The 27,366-nt window shown below is 34.5% G+C and overlaps 1 protein-coding gene across 2 annotated transcripts in view; it reads right to left on the bottom strand.

Moving 5' to 3' along the window:
- VPS13A (vacuolar protein sorting 13 homolog A) overlaps positions 1–27,366 on the bottom strand; it is a 236,683-nt gene that overhangs the window by 128,627 nt on the left and 80,690 nt on the right. For both annotated transcript variants that reach the window (XM_080820523.1, XM_080820524.1), the window contains exons 23-26: positions 20,661–20,799; positions 9,363–9,444; positions 7,768–7,922; positions 7,220–7,376 (exon numbers count right to left, since the gene is read on the bottom strand). In XM_080820523.1, coding sequence (XP_080676649.1) covers positions 7,220–7,376; positions 7,768–7,922; positions 9,363–9,444; positions 20,661–20,799 — 533 coding nt within the window. The remainder of the gene's footprint in view (positions 1–7,219; positions 7,377–7,767; positions 7,923–9,362; positions 9,445–20,660; positions 20,800–27,366) is intronic.

The following is a 27,366-nucleotide window of genomic DNA, read 5'->3' as shown; positions in this document are numbered from 1 at the left end:
TAAATCCAAAGTAAGCAAAAGAAATAATAAAAAGTAGATCAAAATCAAGGAAACTGAAAAATCATTAGAAAAATTAAGGAAACCAAAAAGTTTCTTTGAAAAGATCGATAAAATTGATTAGCCTCTACTCAGGTTAACTAAGAAAAAAAGAGGACACAGATTACTAGTATTAGAAATAAAAGAGGAGAAATAATGGTATCATGAACATTAAAAGGATAATTAAAAGAATACTATGAACAATTCTGTCCACAAAAGTGATAACCTAATGAAATGTATCAATTCCCTGAAACAGATACAATCTGCCAAACTTTCACAAGGATAGACAATCTAAATAATTCATATCTCTTACAGGAATCAAGTCAATAACTAACAAACTTCCAGAAAAAAAGCACCATGCCCAGATGGGTTCATTGGTGAATCCTAATAAACCTTTAAGGAAAATTATACCAATTCTGTACAATCCCTTTCAGAGGACACAAACAGAAGGAATACTTGCTAACTCATTCTATTAAATCAGAATTACCCTAATACCAAAACAAACACAAAGGCATTACAAAAAAAAAAAAAAAAAAAGGAAAACTATAGGCAAGTAACTTTCATTAACACAGATACAACTGCTACAACACACACACACACAGAGAACTGAATCCAACCAAATGTATAAAGAAATGTGTTCCATGACCAAGTAAAATTTATCCCAAACTACAAGACTGGCTCAACATTTGAAAATCAACTGATGTACTCTATGACATCTACAGGCTACAGAGGAAAAAACAGCATGATCATTTAAACAGATGCAGAAAAAGCATATGATAATATCCAACAACCATTCATGATAAAAACTCTCAGTAAACTAGGAATAAAGAACTTCCTAACTTGATAAAGAATATCTTCTAAAAACCCTCAGCTAACTACATACTTAACTGTGAGAAACTCAAGGTTTTCACACTAAGGAACAAGGTACAATGTCCTTTCCTTTTTACTGATTTTCAATATCATAACTGTGTCTGCAAAAGCATTAAGACAAGAATTAAAGATATTTCTCTTATTTTTGCAAAACAAGACATAAAACTGTCTTTGTTCACAGATGACATGATCATCTGTGCAAAAAATTTAGAAGAATCGACAACAAAAAACCCTCTATAGAACCAACAAGCCATTAAATCAAGGTTGTAAGATACAAGGTTAATAAACAAGTCAAATGCTTTCCTATATACCCAAACTGGCAAAGGAGAATTTGGAATTCAAAACACAATACCACTTACATTACCACTTACACAGTCTTTTCAACCAATGATGATGGAAAAAAGGGATACCCACAGGAGGGGGGAAAAAAAGTATCTACACAGGGATTATACCCTTCACAAAAATCAACTCAAAATGGACCAAAGATCTAAATGTAAAACACAGAACTAGAAGACTTCAAGAAGATAACCTAAGAGAATATCTAGATACCCTCATTTTGAAAATACTTTTTAGAGGCAAACCAATAGGATCCATGAAAAAAAAATCTCATAACTTCGACTTCATTAAAGTTAAAAATCCTGTTCTGTGAAGAACAATGATAATAAAATGAAAAGACCAGCCACAGATTAGAAAATATTTGCAAAAGACACATCGGATAAGGGGCTGTTATCCAAAATATACAAAGAACTCTTATAATCAAGAGAAAAACAAACACCATTGAAATGACAGATCAAACACCTTAAGAGACAACTCACCAAAGAAGATCTACAGAAGCCAAATCAGCATATGAAGATGATGCTCTCTACACAGGTCACCAGGGAAATGCAAATTTAAAAAAACCTAGGAGATACCACTTCATACCTTATTGGGATGCTCAAAATCAAAGAAACTAACATCAAATATTAGTGAGGCTATGAAGCAACAGGAACTCTGAGTCACTGCTGATGAGAATGCTAAAAGGCATAGAGCCTATGGAAGACAGCCTGATTGTTCCTCACAAAACTAAATGTATTCTTCCCATATAACCCAACAGTGATGTTCTTTGGTATTTACCCAAAGCAGTTATAAAACTTATGCCCACACAAAAACCTTCATACAGACGTTTATTGAACTTTATTCAGAACTCTCAAAACCTGTGTACAACCAAGACGTCCTTTAGTAAGTGAATGGAAAAACAAACTGTGGTACAACATACAGTGAAATGTTATTCAGTACTAAGAAGTAAGCTGTTGAGTAATGAGAAGATACGGCAATAAATACGTATTACTAAATGAAAAAAATCATTCTGAAAGGCTGTATATGGTATGATTCCAGGAAAAGGATAAGCTATAGATACAATAAAAAAGTTCAGTGCCAGGAAGAGCGGCAGGACAGGCAAGGATGAAGGGGTGGCATACACAGGATGTTTAGAGCCGTGGAACCACTGCACATGATAACACAATGCTCCATACATGTCATTATACATGTGTCCAAAACCCTTTGAATGCATAGCACTAAGATGAACCCTAACATAAACTATGGACATGGGGCGTACTGTGTCAATATACACGAACTGCAACAAGTGTCATCCTCTGGTGACGGATGTTGATAATGGGAGAGGTTATGCACGTGAAAGTACAGGGGGAAATCCCTATACCTGAACTGCTCAATCGCACTGTAAATCAAATTAACTAAAATTTTGTAATGTCATTTCTAATCATATACAATGTTCTTCTGTTATAAAAAAGCTTTATAAAATTAAAATTAACCTACTACATCAATTCTCCTTTTTAAATTAAGTCACACATAACATTGTATTAGCTTCAGGTATAAAACAGAATGATTCAATATTTGTATATATTAAGAAATGAGCATCACAATAATCTAGTTAAATATCTATCCTCATACATAGCTACAATTTTATTTTTCCTTGTGATGAGGACTTTCAAGATTTCCTATCAGCAGCTTTCAAATATATAATTTGGTATGTTAACTATAACCACTATGTTATACTTTATATCCTCCTGATTTATTTTATAACTGTAAAATTTTTTCTATCTCTTGGACCCCCTTCATCCATGCCAAATGAACTCTCCCCACCCTCTGCCTCTGGCAACCACCTATCTTATACGTACCTATCAGCTTGGATTTTTTTTTTATATTCCACATATAAGTCAGATCAGATGGTATCTTTCTCTGACTTATTTCACTTAGCATAATGTTCTCAAGGTCCATGAATGTTGTCACAAATGGCAATATTTCATTCTTTTTTATGGCTGAAAAGAATTCCATTGTGTGTTTTTGTATGTGTGTGAATAAAGATTTCACATCTTTTAGGTGTTCACTCATTGACTGCACTTAGGCTGTTCCCGTATCTTGGGTATTACAAACAGTGCTGCAATGAACATGGAGTATATTTATCTTTTCAAGTTAGTGTCTTCATTTCCTTTGGGAAAATACCTAGAAGTGGAATTGCTAGATCATATGATATTCTATTTTTAATTTTTGAGGAAACTACATATTGTCTTCTATAATGTTTGCACTAATTTACACTTACAATAGTACACAAGGGTTTCCTTTTCTCCATAGCCTCACCCACACTTGTTAGTTCTTGTCTTTTTGATGATACCCACTCTGATACGTGTGAGGTCATATCTCATTGTGGTTTTGAACAGCAGTTCCCCAATAAATAGTGATATCAGCACCTTTTCATATACCTGTTAACCACCTTTATGTTTTCTTTGGGGAAAATGTCTATTCAGATCCTCTGCCTTTTTTTAAATTGAATTGGTTTTCTGCTTCTTGAATTACAGAAATTCTTTATATATTTTAGGTATTAACCATTGATCAGATTTGTGATTTGCATGTATCTTCTCCCATTCAGTAGGAATGGTTCAATTGGTTCATGGCTTCCTTAGCTGTGCAGAAGATTTTTGGTGTAATGTAGTCCTACTTGTTTATTCTTGTCTTTGCATCTGGAATCAGACCCAAATAATCAACACAAGACTAAGGTAAAGGCACTTACTGCCTATATTTAATTCCAGGAGTTTTATGGTTTCAGGCTTTCCATTAAGCCTTTAATTCATTTTAATTTTTGTGGATTATGTAAGATAGTAGTCACAGTCCAGTTTCATTCTTTTGTATATGGCTTCCCAGTTTTCCTAGCACCAATTTAAGAGTTGCTTTTTCTATTTCTGTCAAAATGTCATTGAAATATAGATAGGGATTGCATTGAATTTTTAGATTTGCTTTGGATAATATGAACACTTTACCATGTTAATTATTCCAATCCATAAGCACAGACTACCTATTTGTCTTGATTTTTTTTCATGACTCTTATAATTTTCAGTATATAGGTCTTTCACCTCTTTAATTTTATTCTTATGCATTTTATTTTCTTGATGGAACTGCAAATTGTTGGATTGTTTTCTTAACTTCTCCCTCTCATAGTGGATAGAAACCCAAAAGAATTTTGTATTTTGCTATCCTAAAACATCACTGAATTTACTGATTAGATCTAACAGCATCTTGTGGAGTCCTTAAGGTTTCCTATACATAATATCATGTCACCTGCAAACAGTTGACAGTTTTGCTATTTGGATCTACAAAGAATTACTGCAGATATTGACAATTTTTACCAGTCAACAAAGAAATCAAAAGAAAAAAATATTAAAAATACCTTGGACCAATGAGAACATAAATAAAATATACCAAAATTTATGAAATCCAGCAAAAGTATTTCTTAGAGGGCAAAGAACTGCAATGCCTACCTCTTGAAACAAAAAACTCAAACAATCTAACTTTAATACCTCAAGGAACTAGAAAAAGAACAAATGAAACCCCAAATTAGAAGGAAATAAAATATCAGAACAGAAATAAAGGCAATAGAAACTAAAAAAAAAAATTTAAAAAAAAGTGAAAAGATCAGTATAACTAAGAGCTGGGTCCTTTCAAAGATAAGCAAAATGCAAAAACCCTTAGCTAGATTCACCAAGAAAAAAAAAGGCAGGCTTAAATAAAATCAGGCAAGAAAAAGGAGACATTACAACTGATAACCAAATAAATTCAAAAGGTCGTAGAGACTACAATGAAAAATCATAATGCTAACCACTGGACAACCTAAAAGAAATAGATGTGAAGGTGGGGAATCAGAGGGGGAGACATACCATGAGAGACTATGGACTCCAGGAAACAAACTGAGGGTTTTAGAGGGGAGGAGTGTTGGGGGATGGGTTAGCCTGATGATGGGTATTAAGGACAGCATGTACTGCATGGAGCACTCGATGTTATACGCAATGAATAATGGAGCACTACATCAAAAACTAATGATGCACTGTATGGTGACTAATGTAACATAATAAAAAAAATGAAGACAGGTTTCGAAGTTAAAAAATAAAGTATAGGTTTGAATAAAAAAAGATATATAAATCTGGTTTAGATTATAATATTAAACATAAAACTTTTAATATTTAACTTAATATTAAAACATATATGTGTATATATAACTGAGCTCAGGAAGTAAAGCATTGTATATTTTTTTAACTTTTTATTTGGAATTAATTTCAAATTTACAGAAAAAAATTGCATGAATAAAAATAATTAAGAAAAATAAAAAGAAACGGCTAAATTCCTAGAAACATACAACCTTCCAGGAAATACAAAATACACATAGACAAATTATTTATAAAGAAATTGAATCAGTAATCAAAAGCCTCCCAAAAAACAAAAGTCCAGGACCAGACGGCTTCACTGATGAATACTACCAAATATTAAATGAAGAATTAATACTAATCTTAATGAAATGTTTCTGAAAAATAGGAGGAAACACTTACAAACTCATTTACAAGTCAAGCTCTACCCTAGTACCAAATCCAGACACAGGCCAATTGATTTTAGATGAACATAGATTCAAAAATCCTCAACAAAATATAAGCACAATAAATTCAACAATACATCGAAAGGATCATACACCATAAGTAGTAAGCAGGACTTATTCCAAGGATGGTTTAACATCCACGAACCTATCAATGTGATAGCCTATGTTAACAAAATGAAGTATAAAAATATTATGATCTCAAGGTATGACGAAAAGCATTTGATAAAATTCAACAACCATTTACATAAAAACTTTCAACAAAGTGGGTAGAGAGGGAACATTCTTCAACATAACAAAAGCCACATATAACAGGCCCATAGCTAACATCCTATGCAATGGTAAAAGTTGGAAGCTTTTATTCTAAATCAAGAACAAGACAAGGGTGCCTACTCTTGTCACTTTTATTCAACATAGTACTGGAAGTCCTAGCCAGAGCAGTTAGGCCAGAAAAGGAAATAAAGGCATTCACATTAGAAATAAATTATCTAAATCATTCCAACAACCATTTAGAATTATCTTACAAGAATAAATCCAAAAATATAAAGGAATATACATAATACCCTCTCCTAAATGCCTAACAAAGTAAATGGATATACTATCCAAGGTATAATATAATATATCCATTATGATTATGGGACATAAAATGTTTATAGTAGACAAAATAACGTTATGCCCTGACACCCAAGGACATCCATGTTTTGTCTGCCTAAACCTGAGAATATGTTACCTTATATAGCAAAGGGGTCTTTGCAAAGGCAATTAGGTAAAGAGGAAATTAGCTTGGACTGAGATCAGAGATGACAACATGAGAAGGATCTATCACCCTGTACTGGTTCTGAGATACAGAGAACCAAATGCAAGGACTTAGGCCTGTGGGGGTTAAGGCCAGTCCTTACCTGTTAGTAGCAGGAAGCAGACTTATACCACATGGAAATGAGTTTTGGAATCAACTGAATAAGCGAGGAAATGGAACCTCCTCTAGGTTCTCCATACAAGAACTCTAATTGGCAGCTTGATTTTTACCTGTTAAGACTTATGTCAAACTACTGATTAACAGAATAACAGATAACAAATTTTTGTAGTTGGAAGACACTCAGTCTGTGGTAAATTGTTACATTACCAATAGGAAACTAATACAGCATTGTAGTATTGAGTTAGATTTAAAATTAAACCAGGTCTATTTTATTTTCCTTTATGAAAAGGAATCTTCATTTTGTCTTTGATCTACCTTTTTAGATTTCCAAGTATAAGATAAAAACTGACAACCAATTCATAATATAGTATTTCTTTGAGGATGTTTTAATAAATGTACTGATTTAAAGCCTAAAGAATTTTAAACTCTCTAGTAGGGAGTCAAACAATAAAAGTTCATTACTTTAAGAAAATTGAGATGCTTACCAAAGTATTCTGGGCATTTTAGGCAGAACTCTTTCAAAAAGGCATTTGCTTTCAAATCAAATGTTCTAAATTCCACATCTGTGCCCAATCCTAAAACATCAACCTCTACCACAGGTAGTTCACAATCTCCAACAAGGTGATAAAACTGAATCAAAACCTAGAGAAAAAAGAAAAAAGAAACAACCGCTACCAAAATAAAAAATTATTTATGTAGGTGGTGGTTGTAAATGGAGATATAAGGTATTTATACGATCTGTACTTAAAATTTAGGAAAGATTTTGTATCACACATACATATACATTTATGTTGTACAAACTATTTTTAACAGATATGTATCAAATAACCATAACATTTTATCTAAACTCCTAACCTGTGATTAAGAAAATTAATCTTCAGAGAAAGGGGAGGAAAAAATCACATAGCAACATCTGGATTCAGCTTAAACTGGATGAAACAGGAGTACATGTTAGTAATGAGACTATATAAATACAATGAATAGCAGCAGTGACAATTTAAAGAAGCCATATTAATTTTACCATGGTACATACCTCTGGCACTTCAAATCTTATTTTACACTGAATCATATTTTTTGAACAATACAGCTTTTGAAACTTCTTCGGCTGGTAACTTTGAAGTTCAGAGGGAGATTGAGGAGGTTCATCCAAGGGACTACACGGTGCATCAAAAAATTCTTCCTCTGAATCTAAATATTGTAGAACATTATTTAAGTCAATAATCAAAATGACTGATTTAATAACATTTTTATAATTTTTTCTGAGATAAATATAAATACTAATACATTAGCAATCAATAGTTCAAGATTTAAATAAAAAGATGAGAAAATAATAGAGCTTATGTCTGAAAATAACATTTTTGATGACAAAAAACATAGAAAATATGGAGTTCATCTTTAGATTACTGAACATCACCTTTTAAAGTCATTAGTATAAAACTGCAAACAAAAATTTTATTTTTTATTTTTGAGAGAGAGAGAGAATGTGCATGCACCAGCAAGCAGAGGGAGAGAATTTTAAGTAGGCTCCATGCTGGGCTCCCCCAATGCAGGGCTTGATCTCATGACCCTGAGGTCATGATCTGAGCTGAAACCAAAGTTGGATGCTCAACTGACTGAGTCACCTAGGTGCCCTGCAAAAGAAAAGTTTATAGCAAATGCCAATGCCAATGATTACATGCAACATGAATTTTCAAAAGAACATACTAATTTGCTTGTTCTACCTGGGTAACAAAAAAAGGGCTGAGTTACAAAATCTGCAATATTAAAAGCACAAAGCAGACCCAGAGGTTTAGATGAAGAAACGGAGATCAATCACTATTTCATATATGGATGTGTGTGTGTGCGTATGTGTGTCTTTGTGTGTATATACACATATATATACAATAAATTCCTAGAATTTGCTATTAAAAACAACTCCAAAACTAGTAAAATCATTAAAAGAAGATTTAAAGGAAACTAAAACTACCTGAAGTATATATCCCTAACAACCAAAAACTGAATTTAGGGCAGATGATCTCACAAACATTTCCTTCCCACCCCTCCACACAGAAAGAAAAATGTTGTCTAGAAAACTGAAGATTGACATGGTAACTTCAGTTACTTAAGATTAAGCAATTTTTAAGTCCTTAAAAATAGGCTTAAAAAAATTCTTTCCAATGTGGCCAAGAAAAGCAGGTATCTGGTGTCAAAATATTTACCACTTTTCATGTGTGAATGTAGGTATTAAGGCCTGATTTTTTTGTTTGTTTAGTAATTTAAGAGGAAAATATAAAAATAAAACTAAAATTTTACTATGACAAGATTCTCCAAATAACTAAGCAACATTATAAATTATATAATCCACAGAGTTTCACAGGGGCTCCTGGCTCAAAGGAAGATAAAGAAGATTAACTTATTAGTAGATTTTGTGGATCATAAGTTTTACTTTTATCTACCAAAAAATTCCTGCTGCAAAAGCAACTTTAAGGAACATCCCACTTCTACCACCTTAAAGGAATCTTAGTGAAAATTTCTGGAAAACATATACATATCTGCTATTGCCTGAAATTTTTTGTATAGTCTCAAAATGAAAATTATATTCATAACACATTTTAGTACAGATAACTTCCTAAACCAGTTTCATTTTACCATCATCAACACATGGAAGTTCCAAGAAAGGAAGCATTTTCTGTGAAATCTGTGTTGTTCCCACAGAGGTGGACCTTTGCATCTGGAAGAAAAGTAATTCACTGTTAATTAGCACAAAGATTTTTATTCAAAGTCCTAAGACAAGTTTGACAAAGAAAAAAACAAATCCCACTTTGAACTAAGAAAAAAAAATCCAGCCTGAATTAGGAAAGTAAATTATAAAATATAGATTTCAAGAAGTGGTTTTACAATTTCAAGGCTAAATAAAAATCACAGAACTATTATATTAATTTTCTTGTTGGCAGGCTTTGAGTAGGAAAAGATCTTAGATACAATGTTAATTCAATGTCTCACTAAATAAGAAAACCTATCAGGACATTCACAGGAAATAACCAATTCCAATATTTAAAACCTACAGAGATGCGAAGTTCTCAGTTTTACTTTTCATTTTTTGAAAAACATTTCATTAAATTGACTTTTTTACTGCTTGGAGAAATATAGCACATAAAAACAAAAAATGCAATGTGATAAAATAATAAGAAAAGACATACCTGAATCTTCTACCCAGACCAAAAGCTAAGAAAAACATTCTAAGCAGCACTATACCCATACCTAGAAGCATCTCATGTGATTCTCCTCGATTATATTCCCTACAACTGATCACAATTTCACTTTAATTTACTTGTTTTTACGTCCTATTAATGATTCTCTAAAATTCTTTAACATTCTTTATCCTGTTTCTTTCTAAACTGTACAAAAAAGGAGTATCATAAATATTCTAAGACATTCTTCTACAAAACAATGTTTAACTTTTATACATAATTGATTGTTCACTCATTCTCACTACCTTACTATACTGTGTATCTGCAATACTTATTTGCCCACTATACTGTTGATAAATATTTGTATTGTTTACAGGTTTTTTGCTTTTACTCATAGTGCTACCATAAGCATCCTTGAACATGTCTCCAGATTATACAACTCCAGAAATCTAGTTATTTCAAAATCATTTATTGAAAGAACTATCATATTTCCCCCACTTATTTGGGTTGGCATCTTTTTATGATATCAAATATATCTTAACCATGTATTATAGTGTACATTTCTATCCAAGCTTCATTCTACTTCATTGATCTATATGTCTATTCCCATACCAAACAAAACCACTTTAATAAAGTAGTTATAAAATAAACCTTGAAATCAAATATTAGAAAACCTCAAATATTATTCTTATCTAAAATTGTTTTGGCTAAAATTATGAAGGCAACCTAAGTTTCCATCAATAGATGAATGGATAAAGATGTGGTATGTAGGGGCACCTGGGTGGCTCAGTGGGTTAAAGCCTCTGCCTTCGGCTCGGGTCATGATCCCAGGGTCCTGGGATCGAGCCCCGCATCGGGCTCTCTGCTCAGCGGGGTGCCTGCTTCCTCCTCTCTCTCTCTGCCTGCCTCTCTGCCTACTTGTCATCTCTGTCTGTCAAATAAATAAATAAAATCTTAAAAAAAAAAAAAAGATGTGGTATGTATGGGCAACACAGTATTATTCAACTATAAAGAAGAATAAAATCTTGCCATTTGCAACAACATGGATGGATCTAGAGAGTATGGTCCTAAATGAAATAAGCCAGAGAAAGAAATACCACATAATTTCACTCCCATGAGGAATTTAAGAAACAAACAAAGGAAAAGAAAGAGACAAACCAAAAAACTGACTCTTATTTACAGAGGACAAACAGGTGGTTATAATGGGGGGGGTGGCTTTGAAATAGATGAATGGGGTTAAGAGTACACTTATCTTGAAGAACACAAAGTAATATAGGGAAGTGCTGAATCACTGTATTGTACACCTGAAATGAATGTAAACACTGTGTATGTTAACTATGCTGGAATTCACTTTAAAAATAATAAATTGTTTTGGCTAATATGTGTCCTTTACATTACTGTATATACTTTTATAATTAGCTTGTTAACTTCCAGAAGAGAAATCTTCCATATTCTGATTGAGGTGGTGAGAAATCTAGAGTTTGGAGAAGACTGCCAACTCAATGAGGTCAGGCCTCCACTCCTTGATTATGCATATCATTCCAATGCTCAGGTTTTCTTTGTTTTCAGAAATGTTCTGCAGTTTAAGGTTTACAGGTCTTGTACTTCTATTGTAAATTTTTTCTTAAGTATTTAGTCCTTTTTAATGTTGTTATAAATAGAATATTTTTCACTTTTAGAAACAATTATTTACATTGATAATGTATCTTGCAAACTTGCTATTACTAGTGATATTTTTCTACATTCCTTAGGACTCTCTGCATGAATGATCATTTCATCTGCAAATAAAGATAGTTTTACTTTTTCTTCCTAATCCTGTCTTTTTCTTGATTTCTTTGCAGAAGCTAAAACATTCACTATCAACTTGAATAGAGGTGGTGAGAAAAGGTATTCTTGAACTATTCTAGATCTTACAGGGAAAGCATTCAGTCTTTTTCAAATTAAATACAATATTAGCTACAGGTTTTTCCTGTATGTCCTTTATGAGGTTGAAGAAACTCTTCTATTCCCCATTTAAGACTTTTTATCATCAGGGTGCCTGGGTGGCCCAGTGGGTTAAGCATCTGCCTTCAGCTCAGGTTCTGATCCTATGGTCCTGGGAACAAGCCCACAGTCAGGTTCCCTGCTCAGCAGGGAGTCTGCTTTTCTCTTCCTCCCCCTCTCCCCAACTTGTGTTCGCTCTTGCTCACTCGCGCTCTCTCTCTCTCTCAAATTTTTTAAAGAAGTTTTTATCATCAATAATTGTTGGGTTTTGTCAATACTTTTTCCTCACTTATTGAGATGATCATAGACTTTTTCTCCTTTATTCCATTAATATGATTAATAACCCTGGTGAACCATTTTTGTTTTCATAAGGTAAATGCATTTGGTTATAATATATTATACTATTTGGCTATAGTATTTTTTAAGGATTTTTGTATCTATGTTAATGAACATACATGTCTATAGTTTTCTCATAATTCCTTTGTCTGATTACAAAACAGGACAATCTATGGAAAGAAATACGTAAGAACGGCCCAAAAACACAGACAAAATTAGCAAGCACAGTTCAGGAGGAAGTAAGGAACTAGACTTACTAAAAAACGACTTTTTTTAATGCCTCAAATATGCTCAGAAAGCTAAAACGGACCATGGAGAAAGAGCTAAAGGAAATTCCAACAATGATGTCATAACAAATAGAAATGAGGGTGGCTCAGTCAGTTAATGGCTGCCTTTGGCTCAGGTCATGATCCCAGAGTCCTGGGATCGAGTCCTACATCAGCCCTGCATCAGTCCCTGCTCAGTGGGGGGCCTGCTTCTCCCACTCCCTTTGCCGCCCCCCTCCCCCGCTTTTGCTCTGACAAATAAATAAAATCTTAAAAAAGAAAAAAGAAAACATTAATGAAGAGAGAAATTTTAAGAAGAACTCAAGGAGAAATTCTGGATCTGAAAAGAGCTAGATAATAAATGAATGAGATATCATTATGGATCCTAAAGTCATCTGAAGGATAAGAACATGTTAGGAACAACCTTACTTCCACATATTCAACACCTTGGATGAAACAAATTCCTTAACAGAGAAAATCTTATGAAGCTTATGCAAGAATAAACAGATACAGTGCGGTAAAAATGAAACAATTTCAAAGTCTTTCCATAAAGAAACTCTAGGCACAGATGGCTTTGCTGGTGTTTAAGATAGAAACAGTATATCTACTCTTTACAAAAAGATCTTGTAGAGTAAGAGAAGAGGGAAACCTTTTCCAATTCATTTCACAAGGCTGTACTTTCTCTGATATCATATGCAAACACCTAACAAGTATAAACCACGATCATGTATGAACATAAACACAAAAATCCTTAACAAAAAATTAGCAAATAAATCCAACACTGTACTAAAAGGATAATATATCATGAACAAATGAGGCTTATATTAGGAATGCAAGGCTAGTTCAACATTCAAGAATCAGTGTAATTTATCATATTAAAAGAACAAAGAAGAAAACTGTATGATTACAACTGATGCAGCAAAAGCATTCCATAAAATGCTACGAATATTCCTGATACAAATAAAACTATCAGCTAACTAGGAATAAAAGAATACCTCCCTCAACCTAGGAAATAAGATGGAAAAACTGACAGCTATTATCATACCTAATAATATAAGACTAGGGGTGCTTGGGTGGCTCAGTGGGTTAAAGCCTCTGCCTTCGGCTCAGGTCAGGATCTCAGGATCCTGGGATTGATCCCCACATCAGGCTCCCTGCTTTGCAGGGAGCCTGCCCCCCTCCACCTGCTTCTCTGCCTACCTGTGATCTCTGTCAAATAAATTAAAAAAAAATCTTTTAATTAAAAAAAAAAAAAGATAAGACTAACTACACTCCTGCCACTAAGTAGCAGAATGACCCACTGAAACCAAGAAAGTGGAACCATTCTCAAAATCCAGGAGGGAACTTTAGCCCCCAAAACCCACACCTATTGAGCCCATGTTGGTAATGGCACCACTGTGGATCTCAGACTAGCTTTCAAGATTATTCTTTTCCCTTTTACTGAAGAATAAAGCACATTCCCAGCTGGATGGCCTACTGTCCTACCCTATAGTATCCCAGAACTTCAAAAGATTTTCTTCATTTTGTCCTGACTCTGCCCTCTTTAGTCTAAGCTGGTAGTACTTCGGCTGGTAGAGCCCCATCTCTATTCCTGGCTTTGGTGAGATAGTGGATTAAAGCCATGAGTCACACGTCTTTATCAAGTGTTTGTGCAAATACCCCTGGTTTTCTCTCTAACGCAATTCTCCATTTTTTGCAATTTGGATAGACTGAGCACTTTCCAAATCTTTAAGTTCTGTTACTGATTTAACAAATCATTCTTAAAAATGTATCTTTTCTTGCATTTTACTATAAGCAATTAGGAAAAAATAAGACCATGTCTTGACCAATTTACTTAGAAATCTCAACTAAATATCCAAATTCATCACTTACAAGTTCCACACTAGAAAACAATTCAGCCAAGTTCTTTCCCACTTTATAACAAGGATCACCTTGCCTGAAAACCCTCTTTCACATTCTACTTATTATCCAGTGCTAAACCTACTACAACATATTTGTTACAACATCACCTTACTTTCTGGTACCAAAACCTGTATTAGTTTTCAAGGGCTGCCGTAACAAAATTCCATATACTGGAGGTATTAAACAACAGAAATTTATTTTCTCACAGTTCAGAAAGATAAGAAGTTCAAGATCAAGGTGTTGGCATCATTTGTTTTGACTGAGGCCGCTCTCCTAGGCTTGCAGATGTCTACCTCCTTGCTGCACCCCCGCTCCCGCCATGGCATTTTCTCTGTACATGCGCATCTCTGGTGTCCTTTTCTGTGTCTGAATTTCTACTTCCCATGAAGATGTCACACTGACTGCATCAGGACCCACTCTAATGGCCTCATATTAACTTAACCACTTTTTAAGGTCCTATCTCCAAATACAGCGACATTCTGAGCTACTAGGGTTAAGGTTTCAATATGTGGATTTTCAGAGGACACAGAACACCAAAACATGTGAAGCACATGTGCATTTCAACTACTAAATGCTTATGAAAAAACTTAAATAGGAGCACCTGGGCGGCTGAGTCATTAAGCGTCTGACTTCAGCTCAGGTCACGATCCCAGCGTCCTGGGATCAAGCCCCACATTGGGCTCCCTGCTCCATGGGAAGCCTACTTCTCCCTCTCCCACTCCCCTGCTTGTATCTCTTCTCTTGCTGTGTCTCTCTGTCAAATAAATAAAATCTTAAAAAAAAAAAAAAACTAAATAGACCTAAATAAATGAAAAGATGTATCATGTTAATGGAGTGAAAGATTCAATATTGTTAAAAGGTCAATTTTCCCCAAATCGGTAGTACAATAAAATCACCATCAAAATCCCAGCAAAATCTTTTTGTAAAATTGAAAAGCTGATTCTAAAAGTTATCAGGAAAGGAGAAGAAGTAGTGGAAACTATTTAGGAAAAGCAAACAATTTAGATGTCACATTAGCTGATTTCAAGAATTACCATTTTTAACTCTATCAAAAAGAATACCTATGAATAAATTTAATCAAAGAGGAGAAAAATTTATACCCTGAAAACTATAAAACACTGATGAAAGAAACTGAAGACACAAATAGATGAAAAGATATTTCACACTTAAGGACTGCAAAAAGCAGTATTCTTAAAAAGTACACACTACTCAAAGCAATCTTCAGATTCAATGCAATTTCTATCAGAAGTGGAGTAATGTATTATACACATATAGAAAAAATAATCCTAACATCTAGATGACCCTGAATAGCCAAAGCAATCTTAAGAACAAAGCTGGGGGTGTCACACTTCCTAAGTTCAAGCTCTATTACAAAGCTAAGGTAATCAAAACAGTATGGCACCAACACAAAAAACAGATTCGTAAATCAGTGGAACTAAAATGAGAGGCCAGGAATAAACCTATGAGTTAACAATCAATTAATTTTTGGCAAAGGAGCCAAGAATACACAAGGAAAGGACAGTTTCTTCAATAAATGGTGCTGGGGAAAGTGGACAGCCACATGCAAAAGAATAAAACTGGACTCCTTTCTCATCCACAAAATCAACTTAAAATGGATTGCAGACTTGAATGGAAGACCTGAAGCCATAAAGCTTCTAAAGGAAACACAGGCAGGTAAGCTCCCTAACAGCAATCTTGGCAATGATTTGTTGGATCAGACTTCAAAAGCAAAGACAACAAAAGCAAAAATAAACAAGTGGGTCTACCTCAAACTAAAAAGCTTCTGCACAGCAAGGGAAACTATCAACAAATGAAAAGGTAATGAACTGAATGGGAGAAAATATATGCAAATAATATATCTGATAAGGGATTAATATCTAAACCATATGAAGAATTCATTCAACTCAGCAAACAATTCAATTAAAAAATGGGCAGAGGAAATGGACATTTTCCAAAGAAGACATATAGATGGTCAACAGACACATGAAAAGATCCCCGACACTAATAAGGGAAATGCAAATCAAAATGATGAGATACCAGCCAACATCTGTTAGGATGGCCATTGTCAAAGAGACAACAGACCCAGCACAGCTACTGCCCAGACCAGACTTCACTTGCTTGTGCACCACACTCTGCCTCCTCTGCAACCATGTCTGACAAACCCGATATGGCTAAGACTGAGAAATTCAATATATCAGTATCAAAGAAGGTAGAAAAATAGGAGAAGTAAGTGAACAGGAGAAGCAAGCAAGAGAATCGTAATAGGGCACGTGCTGCCAACATGCACTGTACATTTATGAGCATTACCTTATTTTACTTCTTTTAGCTGTTTAACTTTGTAACATGCAAAGAGGTTGGATCAAGTTTAAAAGACTATACTGACAATGAAGGCTGGGTCTGCCACTCCCATCTGCCAGCTGGCTGGCAGGAAAGGAAAAGAAATTGCATGTTGGTGAAGGAAGATGCTGGGTGGGACAACAGTGAAATCTAGAGTAAAAACCAAGCTGACCCGAGACATCTCAGAGGCTGTAAACAGGATTTATGGGGTTTAATCACAGGGCCATTTTTTTTGTTCAAATGATTTTAATTATTGCAATGCACCATTTTCAATTTGCAAATAAAAAGTTTTAAAACCTGAAAAAAGGGCACCTGGGTGGCTCAGTCGGTTAAGTGTCTGCCTTTGGCTCAGGTTATGATCCCAGAGTTCTGGGATGGAGTGCCAATCAGGCTCTCTGCTCCGCAGGGAGCCTACTTCAAACTCTGCCTCTCTCTCCCCATCTCATGAATAAATAAAATCTTAAAAAAAAAAAAAAACCTGAAAAAAAAAAAAAAAAGACAACAGGTAACAAGTATTGGAGAGGACGTGGAGAGAAAGGAAATCCTGCGATATAAATTGGTGTAGCCACCAAAGAAATAGTGGGCAGGTTCCTCAGGAAACTAAAACTAGAACTACCATGTAATCCAGCAATCTCACTTTTCTGGTTTTTCCAAAGGAAATGAAAATAGGATATCAAAGAGATCTGCACGCCCATGTTTACTGCAGCATTATTCACAATAGCCAAGATGTGGGAAAAGTGTCCATCAAACAGGTGAATGAATAAAAGCATGGCATTTATATAATACATATAAAATATATATATATATTATATTTATATGGCATTTATATAATATATATAATATGCATTATATATATACACACACACTTTATATATATAATGTAAATCACTCAACCATGAAAAAGAAGGAAATCCTGCCATTTGTGACAACATAAAAGGAACTTGAGGGCATGATGCTAAATGAAATAAGCAGGACTGAGAAAGACACTGTGTAGTATCATTTATAAGTGGAATCTAACAACAAAAAGATGGAACTCAAGGGTACAGAAGTGGTTGCCAGGGGCTACAGAGTGGAGAAAATAGGGAGCCGTTAGTAAAAGGATACAAACTTCAGCTTAGAGGCGAGTAAGGCTGAGGATCTAATGTAAAATACGGTGACCATAATCAACAACACTGTACGGAGTAACACGAATCTGTTGAGAGAGTAGAACTAAATGTTCTTACCGAAAACAAGTATGTGAAGAGTGGATGTGTTAATTAACTAGATAGGTTAAATCCTCTCACAACATATACATGTATTAAATCACCACAATGTACACATTAATATTTTATAGTTTTATTTGTCAACTGTACCTTAATAAAACTGAAATAAAAATTAAGAAGAAAAATAAAATTATAGGAAGTGAACAGAAACATCTAGCTTCAAGAGATATTTAGGTGTTAAGCTCTTTCGGACCTGTGACTGAAACTCTGTTTCTGAGACAAGCCAAACAAGTTATCCAGGAAGGGGTGATTCTTTGTTTAAAAAACTTTTCTTTATCTAACCTATGAAACCCCTTCAGGTTAAATTAAAAGTCTTAGTAATGACCTGGTATTTTGGACTGAACTTTCTTAGAACACTGGAAAAAGTAAAAAATAAAGTCCCTGCAGATTAGGATGTCATTTATATAGAAAGCAGCATGAAAAGACCAGAAAAAATGTCAGCTATAGGGCTATAGATCTGTTTAAAGAGAGAGAGAGAAAAAGAAATCTGAATTCAAAATTTGGCTCTGCAGGCTAAAAGATAAAAGCTTTATGATCTTAGCAAAGTATTTAACCTAAGAGTCTGTTCCCTGGGCAAAATAATGACTGTTAATACTTGCTGGCTTGTGATAAGGATTAAAGATAAAAATATGCAAAATCTAGAGTTGGGCTAGTGTTGAATATAAATAATTAACAGATGACCTTATGTAGTAATCTTTTGCCAAATGTGTGGCCTGACACTAACAGAAATTCAGTATAAGACATATTACAGTTATTCTCAGCCTATTTTTATATAGGCATTTGATTTTAAAAAGAACACCTAATGTAGACCATAGGTTTGACAGCCTTTGATATACAGATTAAGTTCAGGGGATGGGACAGAGAAGAGTCCTCTGAGCCTTCAGTGATAACTAAGAATGGAGCTAACATTTACCCAAGTACTTTTTCTAAAACTTAGCAGTGTTTAAGAAGAAAACATAAATAAAAATGTAAAATACAATATACATTATGCAGGAAAGAACTTAACTGACTGACCCACACAATTGCCCCAAATGGATATCTTCTTTTTGAAATTTTCTTCGTAAGAAAGAAGGTGCATAGAGTAAGACAGAAAAATCATGAAGGAAAACCTTAATGACTTTTTTTTTCAAGATTTTAATTTATTTGTCAGAGAGAGAGAGAAGGAGAGGGGGGAAGAGAAAGAGGTAGGCAGAAGGAGAAGCAGGCTCCCTGCTGACCAAGGAACCTAACAGACTCCGGACTTGATCCCAGGACTCTGGGATCATGACCTGAGCCAAAGGTAAATAGCTTAACTGACCGAGCCACCCACGCATCCTCCCTTAATAACTCCGAACATGTAAAAAGCAACCACTTGCGCATGCCAAAAATAAATGAATCCAAGGAAAAACAAAGAAAAAAATGTTGGTAAAGGACAAACAGCAACAATTTCCTTAATTGGAAAACCACAACACAACAAAAGACAAACACAGCAGTTTTCAAAAACAGAAAGTCAAACAACCAATAAACTCATGAACATAAGTCCTATGTTACTTGTAAATGCAAATCAAAACCACAATATAACATTTTTTCATTTAATAGAATAAATTTTAAATTGTTAATACTTAAGACTAATGAGAACAGAGAAACAAACACTCATTTACTGCTGGTGGGACTATAAATTGGTACATAATTTAAAAAAGAAAATTTGGCAAAGTTCATGAAAATCTAAAATTCACTAAGCAATTCCATGTGTACGAATTTATCCAATGGATAAAAATATACCCAAATATATGTACAAGGAAGCTGAAAGCAGTAGGATAGAACTGTGAGCACTCATAACAATGTCAATGTCCATCAAAAGGGAATGATGTTACACTTGCACAATTCCATACTATATTGCTCTAAAGTAAAAGGCAGATCTGTACATGCTAATATGAAGATATCTCTGAAGTATATAAAATATGATAATGGTGAAAAAAATACAGGTTCAGAACAGTAAGTATAATGATACAATTAATGTAAATTTGAAGAACATAAGTACGTGTATATGTACACACATGAGCATGCCACAGTGTATGCCATAAACATTTTTGGGAAACCAGAGAAGTAGTAGTTAACAGTGTTACCACTGAGGAGAGTGACTACAAGACAGACTAGTGAAGAAAGGCAGACTTATCATATAATTTTCTTTAAGATTTGCACCTTTTATTCTTTCATCATTTTCTCTTTTACAATGTCAAAAAAAAATTTTTTTTTTTAGAGGTGGAGAGTAACATGGGGTCGGGGAGGCAGCGGGGAGAGGGAGAGAGAGAATCTTAAATAGGCTCCATGCCCAGTGCAGAGCCCGATGCAGGGCTCAATCTCACAATCCGAAATCATGACTTGAGTTGAAATCAAGCGTTGGACACTTAACCAACTGAGACACCCAAGTGCCCCAACTTTTTTTTTTTTTTTAAAGCAGGCTCCATTTCCAGCATGGAGCCCATTACGGGGCTTGAACTCACAACCCTGCGATCAAGACCTGAGCTGAGATCAAGTTGGATGCTTAACTGATTGAGCGACCCAGGTGCCGCTAAAATTTAATTTTTAAAGATCTCTTGAAAATGAATTAAATTATTTTACCCAAAATTTGTGGGTAAAGTTGTCCAGTTTCTTTAATTTGCACTTTTATCAATTTTGTAAAAACATTACCTGAAATGGTTTGGCAGGGGCATATGTTTCAGTTGCAGGTGTGGGCTTCGGAATGCTTTCAATCAATTCCAGAATTCCTTGCAGTTTTTTATCTGAGATTCGTAAAGAAATCAGTGGTAACTTTCCAAAAATCTTGAATCTGTTTCAAAAAAAGGAATTATTATAAAGCAAACTCCATTCTGACTTATGTGTACTAATTAAAAACACAATTTTCCCCCTAATATACCCAAAAATAAAATGCAATTTTAAACTCTAAAAATTATCCACATAGTCCATAAGACATTCCACAATCTCCACTCAAATTCCTATTTGGCCTTACTGACCCATCTCATTAGGTGAACTAACCTCATTATTTTTCAGAGATTTTTTTTTGAGATATTATTTATTTATTTTTGAAAGAGAGAGAGAGAGTGTGCACAAGCACAAGCAGGGGATGGGGCAGAGGGAGAAGCTGACTCCCTATTGAGCAGGGAGCCTGACTCAGGACTTGATCCCAGGACCCTGGGATTATGATCTGAGCTGAAGGCAGACACTTAATTGACTGAGACACCCAGGCACCCCAGAGATTTATTTTCTAACTTTATTACATTTATTATCCCTTTTCTATTTGCCAAAGCCAGCTGAAAATTAATAATTATTGTTTATTACATGATAGGCATTAAGGAAAGCATTGATATGCATTATCTTAAGTCCTCACAACCTATAAGGTAGACAACTGATTTCTGTTGTTAAGAAAACAGTAGAAATCAGTTGTGTACATGGTTCCTAACAGGAAACTAATGCTTAGGAAGTTCAAATAACTTCTCTAAGAGATAATATATCTAAATCCTGTTTAAAAGTCAGATTAAGAAATTTTAAGACTTAAGAAAAATTACATGATCATATAAATTGATGCATGGCAAAATCCAAACACCTATCATGATTAAAAAAACTCTGAAAAAACTACACTAAAGGTGAGCTTCCTCAACGTGATAAAGAGTATCATCAAAAAACCTACAGCTACCGTATTTAATGGCAAGAAACTCAGTTTTCTCACTAAGATTAGGTACAAAGCACAGAGGTCTCTCTGATCATTCCTTTTCAACACTATATTGGAAGTCCCTGTCAATGCATTAGGACAAGAAAAGGAAATAAAAGGTATACACAGTCTGTTCACAGATGACATGATCATCTATACAGAATATCTAAAAAGGAAAAAAAGAAAAGGCAGCTGCAAGAACTAATAAGCCTTTTATCCAACAGTCAATTGCTTTCTTACATACAAACAATGGGCAAGTAGAATTTAAAAATTAAAAATAATACCATTTATATTAACATCCAAAAATATCATACTTGGGTATAAATCTAACAAAATATCTACAAGATCTATACAGAGGAAACTCTAAAATGCTGAAGAATGAAATCAAAGAGAAATGAATATAAATGAAGAGCGACTCCATATTTATTTGTATTAAAATTCAATATTCTTAAGATGTTAGTTCTTCCTAAAATGATCCATAGATTCAATGTAATGAAAATCAAATTCCCAGCCAACTACTTAATGAATATTGACAAAATGACTCTGAAGTTTAAATGGAGAGGTAAAAGATCCAGAATAGCCAACATAATATTGAAGAAGAAGAACAGGGATGGAGGATTGACACACCCTGACCTCAAGGCTACAGTAAGCAAGCTACAGTAAGCAAGACACTGGTATCGGCAATAGAATAGATAAATAGATCAGTGATCAGAAGAGAAAGTCCAGGAGTAGACTTCCACAAATACAGTCTACTGGTCTTTGACAAAGGAGAAAAGGCAATACAATGAAGAAAAGATATTCTCTTCAAAAACTTTAAGAATAATCTAGAAAAATGTTGCTAAGGCTGATGTTCAAGAGCTTACTACTGTCTATGTTTTCTTTTAGGATTTTAATGGTTTTAGGTCTCATACTTAGGTCTTTAATTCATTTTGACCTCATTTTAGTACATGCTGTAGGAAAGTGGTACAATTTCATTCTTTGGCAGCTCTCCAGTTTTCTCAACACCATTCTTTGAAGAGACTGTCTTCTCCTCATTGTATATTCTTGCCTCCTTTGTTATAATTGACCATAGAGGTATGGGTTTATCTCTGAGGACTCTATTCTGTTCCACTGATCAATGTGTCTATTTTTGTGCCAGTACCATACTGTTTTGATTAGTATAGCTTCCAAGTATATCTTGAAATCTGAAATAGTGATACCTCCAGCTTTATTCTTCTTTTTTAAGTATGCTTTGGCTATTCAGGGTCTTTTGTGGTTCAACACAGATTTTAGGATTATCTGTTCTAGTTCAGTGAACAATGCCATGGATATCTTGATAGGGATTGTATTGAATTGGTAGATTACTTTGAGTTGTATGGACATTTAATGATGTCAATTCTTCCAAACAATGAGCATGGATAGCTTTCCACCTGTTGGTGTCTTCAGTTTCTTTCATCAATGATTATAGTTTTCAGAGTACAGGTCCTTCCCTACCTTGGTTACGTTTATTCTTAAGTATTTTATTCTTTTTGGTAAAATTGTTAACGGGATTTTTTTCTTAATTTCTCTTTCTGCACTTCATTATTAGTGTATCAAAATGCAACTGAATTCCTGTATATCTGCAAGTTTGCTGAATTCATTTATTCTAATGAATAATTTATTCATTTATTCAAATGAATAATTTGGTGGAGTCTTTAAGGTTTTCTATGTATAGCTTCATGTCATCTACAAATAAGGATCACAGAAAATTGAAAAGAGATACAGAGATACAGAGATTTTTTTAATATAATATAATTTAATAATATAATAATAATTTAATATAATTTTTTTAATATAACCCTTGCATCTACCCATGCATTGCCTCCTTCATTAAAAATATTCACAACCAGGGGCGCCTGGGTGGCTCAGTGGGTTAAAGCCTCTGCTTTTGGCTCAGGTCATGATCCCAGGGTCCTGGGATTGAGCCCCACATCGGGTTCCCTGCTCAGTGGGGACCCTGCTTCCCCCTCTCTCTCTGCCTGCCTTTCTGCCTGCTTGTGATCTCTGCCAGATAAATGAATAAAATCTTTAAAAAAAAAAATATTCCCAACCAGAATGGTACATTTGTTGAAATTGATGAAGCTACACCGACACATCATAATCGCCAAAGTCCACAATTTACATTACTGCTCACTGTTGGGTGTTCTACGTTCTCTGGGTTTGGTCAAAGTGCATAATGATATGTATTAGCCATTATATCATTTAGGATATATCATGTAAAGTACTTTCATTGCCCTAAAAATCCCTTGTGCTTCAATTATTTATCCCTCCCCTACCTACCACCTTCAAGGCCTGGCAAGGCCTGATCTTTTAACTCTGTCCATAGTTTTGCCTTTTCCAGAAGTTATCTAGTGGAAATCATAGAATATGCAGCCTTTTCAGATTGGCTTCTTTCACTTGGTAATATGCATTTTGTAGAGATGTAGAGATGTAGAGATGTTTCTCTACATCTTTTCATGACCTGACAGCTTATTTCTTCTTAGTGAATAATATTCACGGTTTGATATGCTACAGTTTATCTATCACCTATTGACTGACATCTTGGTTGCTTACAAGCCTGGGCTACAAAATTGAAATATAAAATTTATGTGTATAAGCTTTATATAAAAGTATGGATAAAAAATGCTATAAATATATGCATACAGGTTTTGTGTGGATCTAGGTTTCAACTCCTTGAGACCTAAAACCATAAAAATCCTAAAAGAAAACAGACAGTAATCTCTTGTACATCAACCTTAGCAACACTTTTCTAAGTATCTCCCCCCCGGCACATGAAACAAGACTACATCAAAATAAAAAGCTTTTGCACAGCAAAGGAAACCATCAACAAAACAAAAATGCAAGCAACTGAATTGGAGAAGATACTTGCAAATGATATAACCCATAAAAGAGTTAATATCCAAAATATATAAAGAATTTCTACAACTTGACACCAAAAATAAACAAACAATCCCATTAAATAATGGGCAGAGGACCTGAATAGACACTTTTTCAGTGGAAACATACAGACAATTAACAGACACATGAAGACATGCTCAACATCACTCATCATATGGGAAATGCAAGTCAAAGCCACAATGAGATATCACCTGACACCTGTCAGAACGACTAGAATCAAAAAGACAAATAACAATTGCTGAGAATAGAGATAAAGAGGAATCCTCATGCACCATTGGCAAGAAGGTAAATTTGGGCAGCCCTTGTGGAAAACAGTATGGAGGTTCCTCAAAAAATTAAAAACAAACACTCTGTGACCCAGGAATTCTACTAGTGGTTATCAACCCAAAGAAAATGAGAACAGTAATTTGAAAAAATACATGCACACTTATGTTTGTAGTATTATTTATAGTAGCCAGCAGAAGCAACCCAAGTGTCCATCAGTGGATAAATGGATAAAGAAGTTGTGGTACATATATACAATGGAACATTACTCCACCATTAAAAAATAATAATAATAATGCAGTTTTGCCATTTGTGACATGGAAACCCTAGAAGGTATAATGCTAAGTGAAATAAACACCATATGATTTCACTTCTACATGGAATCTAAAAAACAAAAACAAAAAGAGACACACAGAGAATTAAGTGATGGTTACCAGTGGGAGGAGGGAGGGGGTTGGGCAAACTAGTGAAGGGCAGCGGGAGGTACAGGCTTCTGGTTATGGAATGAGTAAGTCATGGGGATAAAAAGGTACAGCACAGGGAATACAGTCAAATGATACTGTAGTAGCCTTGTATGGCGACAGAAGGTGGCTATCCGTGCGGTGAGCGCAGCACTAAAGAGGTGTCAAATCACTGTGTCCACCTGAAACTAATGCAACCTTACATGTCAACTATACTTCAATTTCTTTCTTGTGACCCTAAAACTGTTCTAAATAGTCTTTTTTTTTGTAAGATTTTATTTATTTTAGAGAGAGAGAGAGTGTGTGTGTGAAGCAGGGGGGATGGCAGGCAGAGGGAGAGGAAGAAGGCTCCCCACTGAGCAGAGAGCCCGACATGGGAGCTTGATCCCAGGGTCCTGGGCAGAAAGCAGATGCTTAAATGACTGAGCCACCCAGTGTTCCTCTACATAATCTTTTAAAAAATAAAAGTTAAGTTAAGAATAAAGCTGATATCAAAGAGTACATTTTTACTCACTATTTTTATCCCTGTATTTTTCCTAAAACTTGTCACACACATGACTAAGGTTATGAGTCTAAAAATATGTCTGCATTTCTTGAGAAAATTACAACTTTCTTTTACCTCCAATAGACTAAATATATGTAATTAGTTCCATCTATCCTAGTTTAACTTAGGTACATATTATGAATCTGTCCCAATGTATCTAAACTTTTCAATTTTTTTATACATACCTGTATATTGTACAACCTGAAAACGAGGGCACCAAAATACTATGTACCAAATAGTAGAGGACTTCCCTTTTATTTGCCTTGAAAGTTTTAAGCTCAAATTTCAAAGGAGGCTGCCTGATACCTTTACAGTTCCAGAGTTTTCTAAAATACCATATTCACCTTATACTGCTCCAGCTCACTAAACTGAAATCAAATACTTCTCAGATTTGATTTTTCTAAATCATTTAGTTTCTGCCTTTTATTATTTCAGCTACACTTCTCTGATCCTAACCTATAGCAATTTTAGTATCATTAGAATACTAGCTCAAATGGCTTTCCCGGTAACTTTTCCCTTTTATTGGTGATGTCTCACCATATAATGCACTGGACTAGAAACTGGCAAAATATGGTCACTGGCTAATTCAATCTGTTACTTATTTTGATAAGTTAAGTATTACTGGAACACACCCATACCTGTTCATTATGTATTGTTTATGGCTGCATTCATACTAAAACAGTAGAGTTGTATAGTTATGACTAACAATATGAAATTTAAACCTAAAATGTTCACTATCTGGTGCTTTATAGAAAAAAATTTGCAACTGTTACATTGGATTGATCTCTCATGATCTTCCTCTATCTATCTAGATATAAGTATCTTAATGTTATTTCAGTTGTTTCTATACTATACATATTCCCTGCATTACAGGACATAAATTCTTCCTAATTATATCCTAGTAAGTAGAGCAGTCCAAAGCAAGGTCCCTCAGAATAATATCAACTTCTTTTTTCTGGTACTCCCTAACTTTCTAGATTCCAGCATACATAGAAATAAGCTTAAAAGGAATCAATTCATACTCATGTTTACAATAGGAAATCACATCCATCTTGTTTTTCACCACATATTGATAAACTTTACAAGAAGTATTACACAACAGTAAAACGGCAGTGGGACATCTGGGTAAGAACTAAAGAGCCCAAGCCGCGTATCTAAAAATCAAACTACACCTAGTGCTGGATTATGAAAAAACAGTGGAATGTGCAGAATGGCTTTCTTTCCTACTTTGTTTCTCAGGCCAAATTCCTGACATTCCTCTGCCTTAAGACTCTCAGAATGCAGTCTGATTTCCTAAAAGAAAACAGTCTAGGAGAATAAGATTTAGAACATTACACTATGTTTGCTAGTGGACATAGTCACTATACTCTGAAAAGCAACAAAGAAGGGTGTAGGTCTTTTTCACCAGACAAGAGCAGTTAAGTAATAGCAGCCACATCCACAGCATATGGGAAAAGGCCAGGCTATTTACTGCTTACCTCTATCCTTCTCCCTATACTTCAC

The sequence above is a fragment of the Martes martes genome, assembly GCF_963455335.1.
Source record: "Martes martes genome assembly, chromosome: 12".
Classification (NCBI taxonomy): domain Eukaryota; kingdom Metazoa; phylum Chordata; class Mammalia; order Carnivora; family Mustelidae; genus Martes; species Martes martes.
Note: the sequence above shows the minus strand (reverse complement) of the source record. Positions and strands in the feature narration are given on the sequence as shown.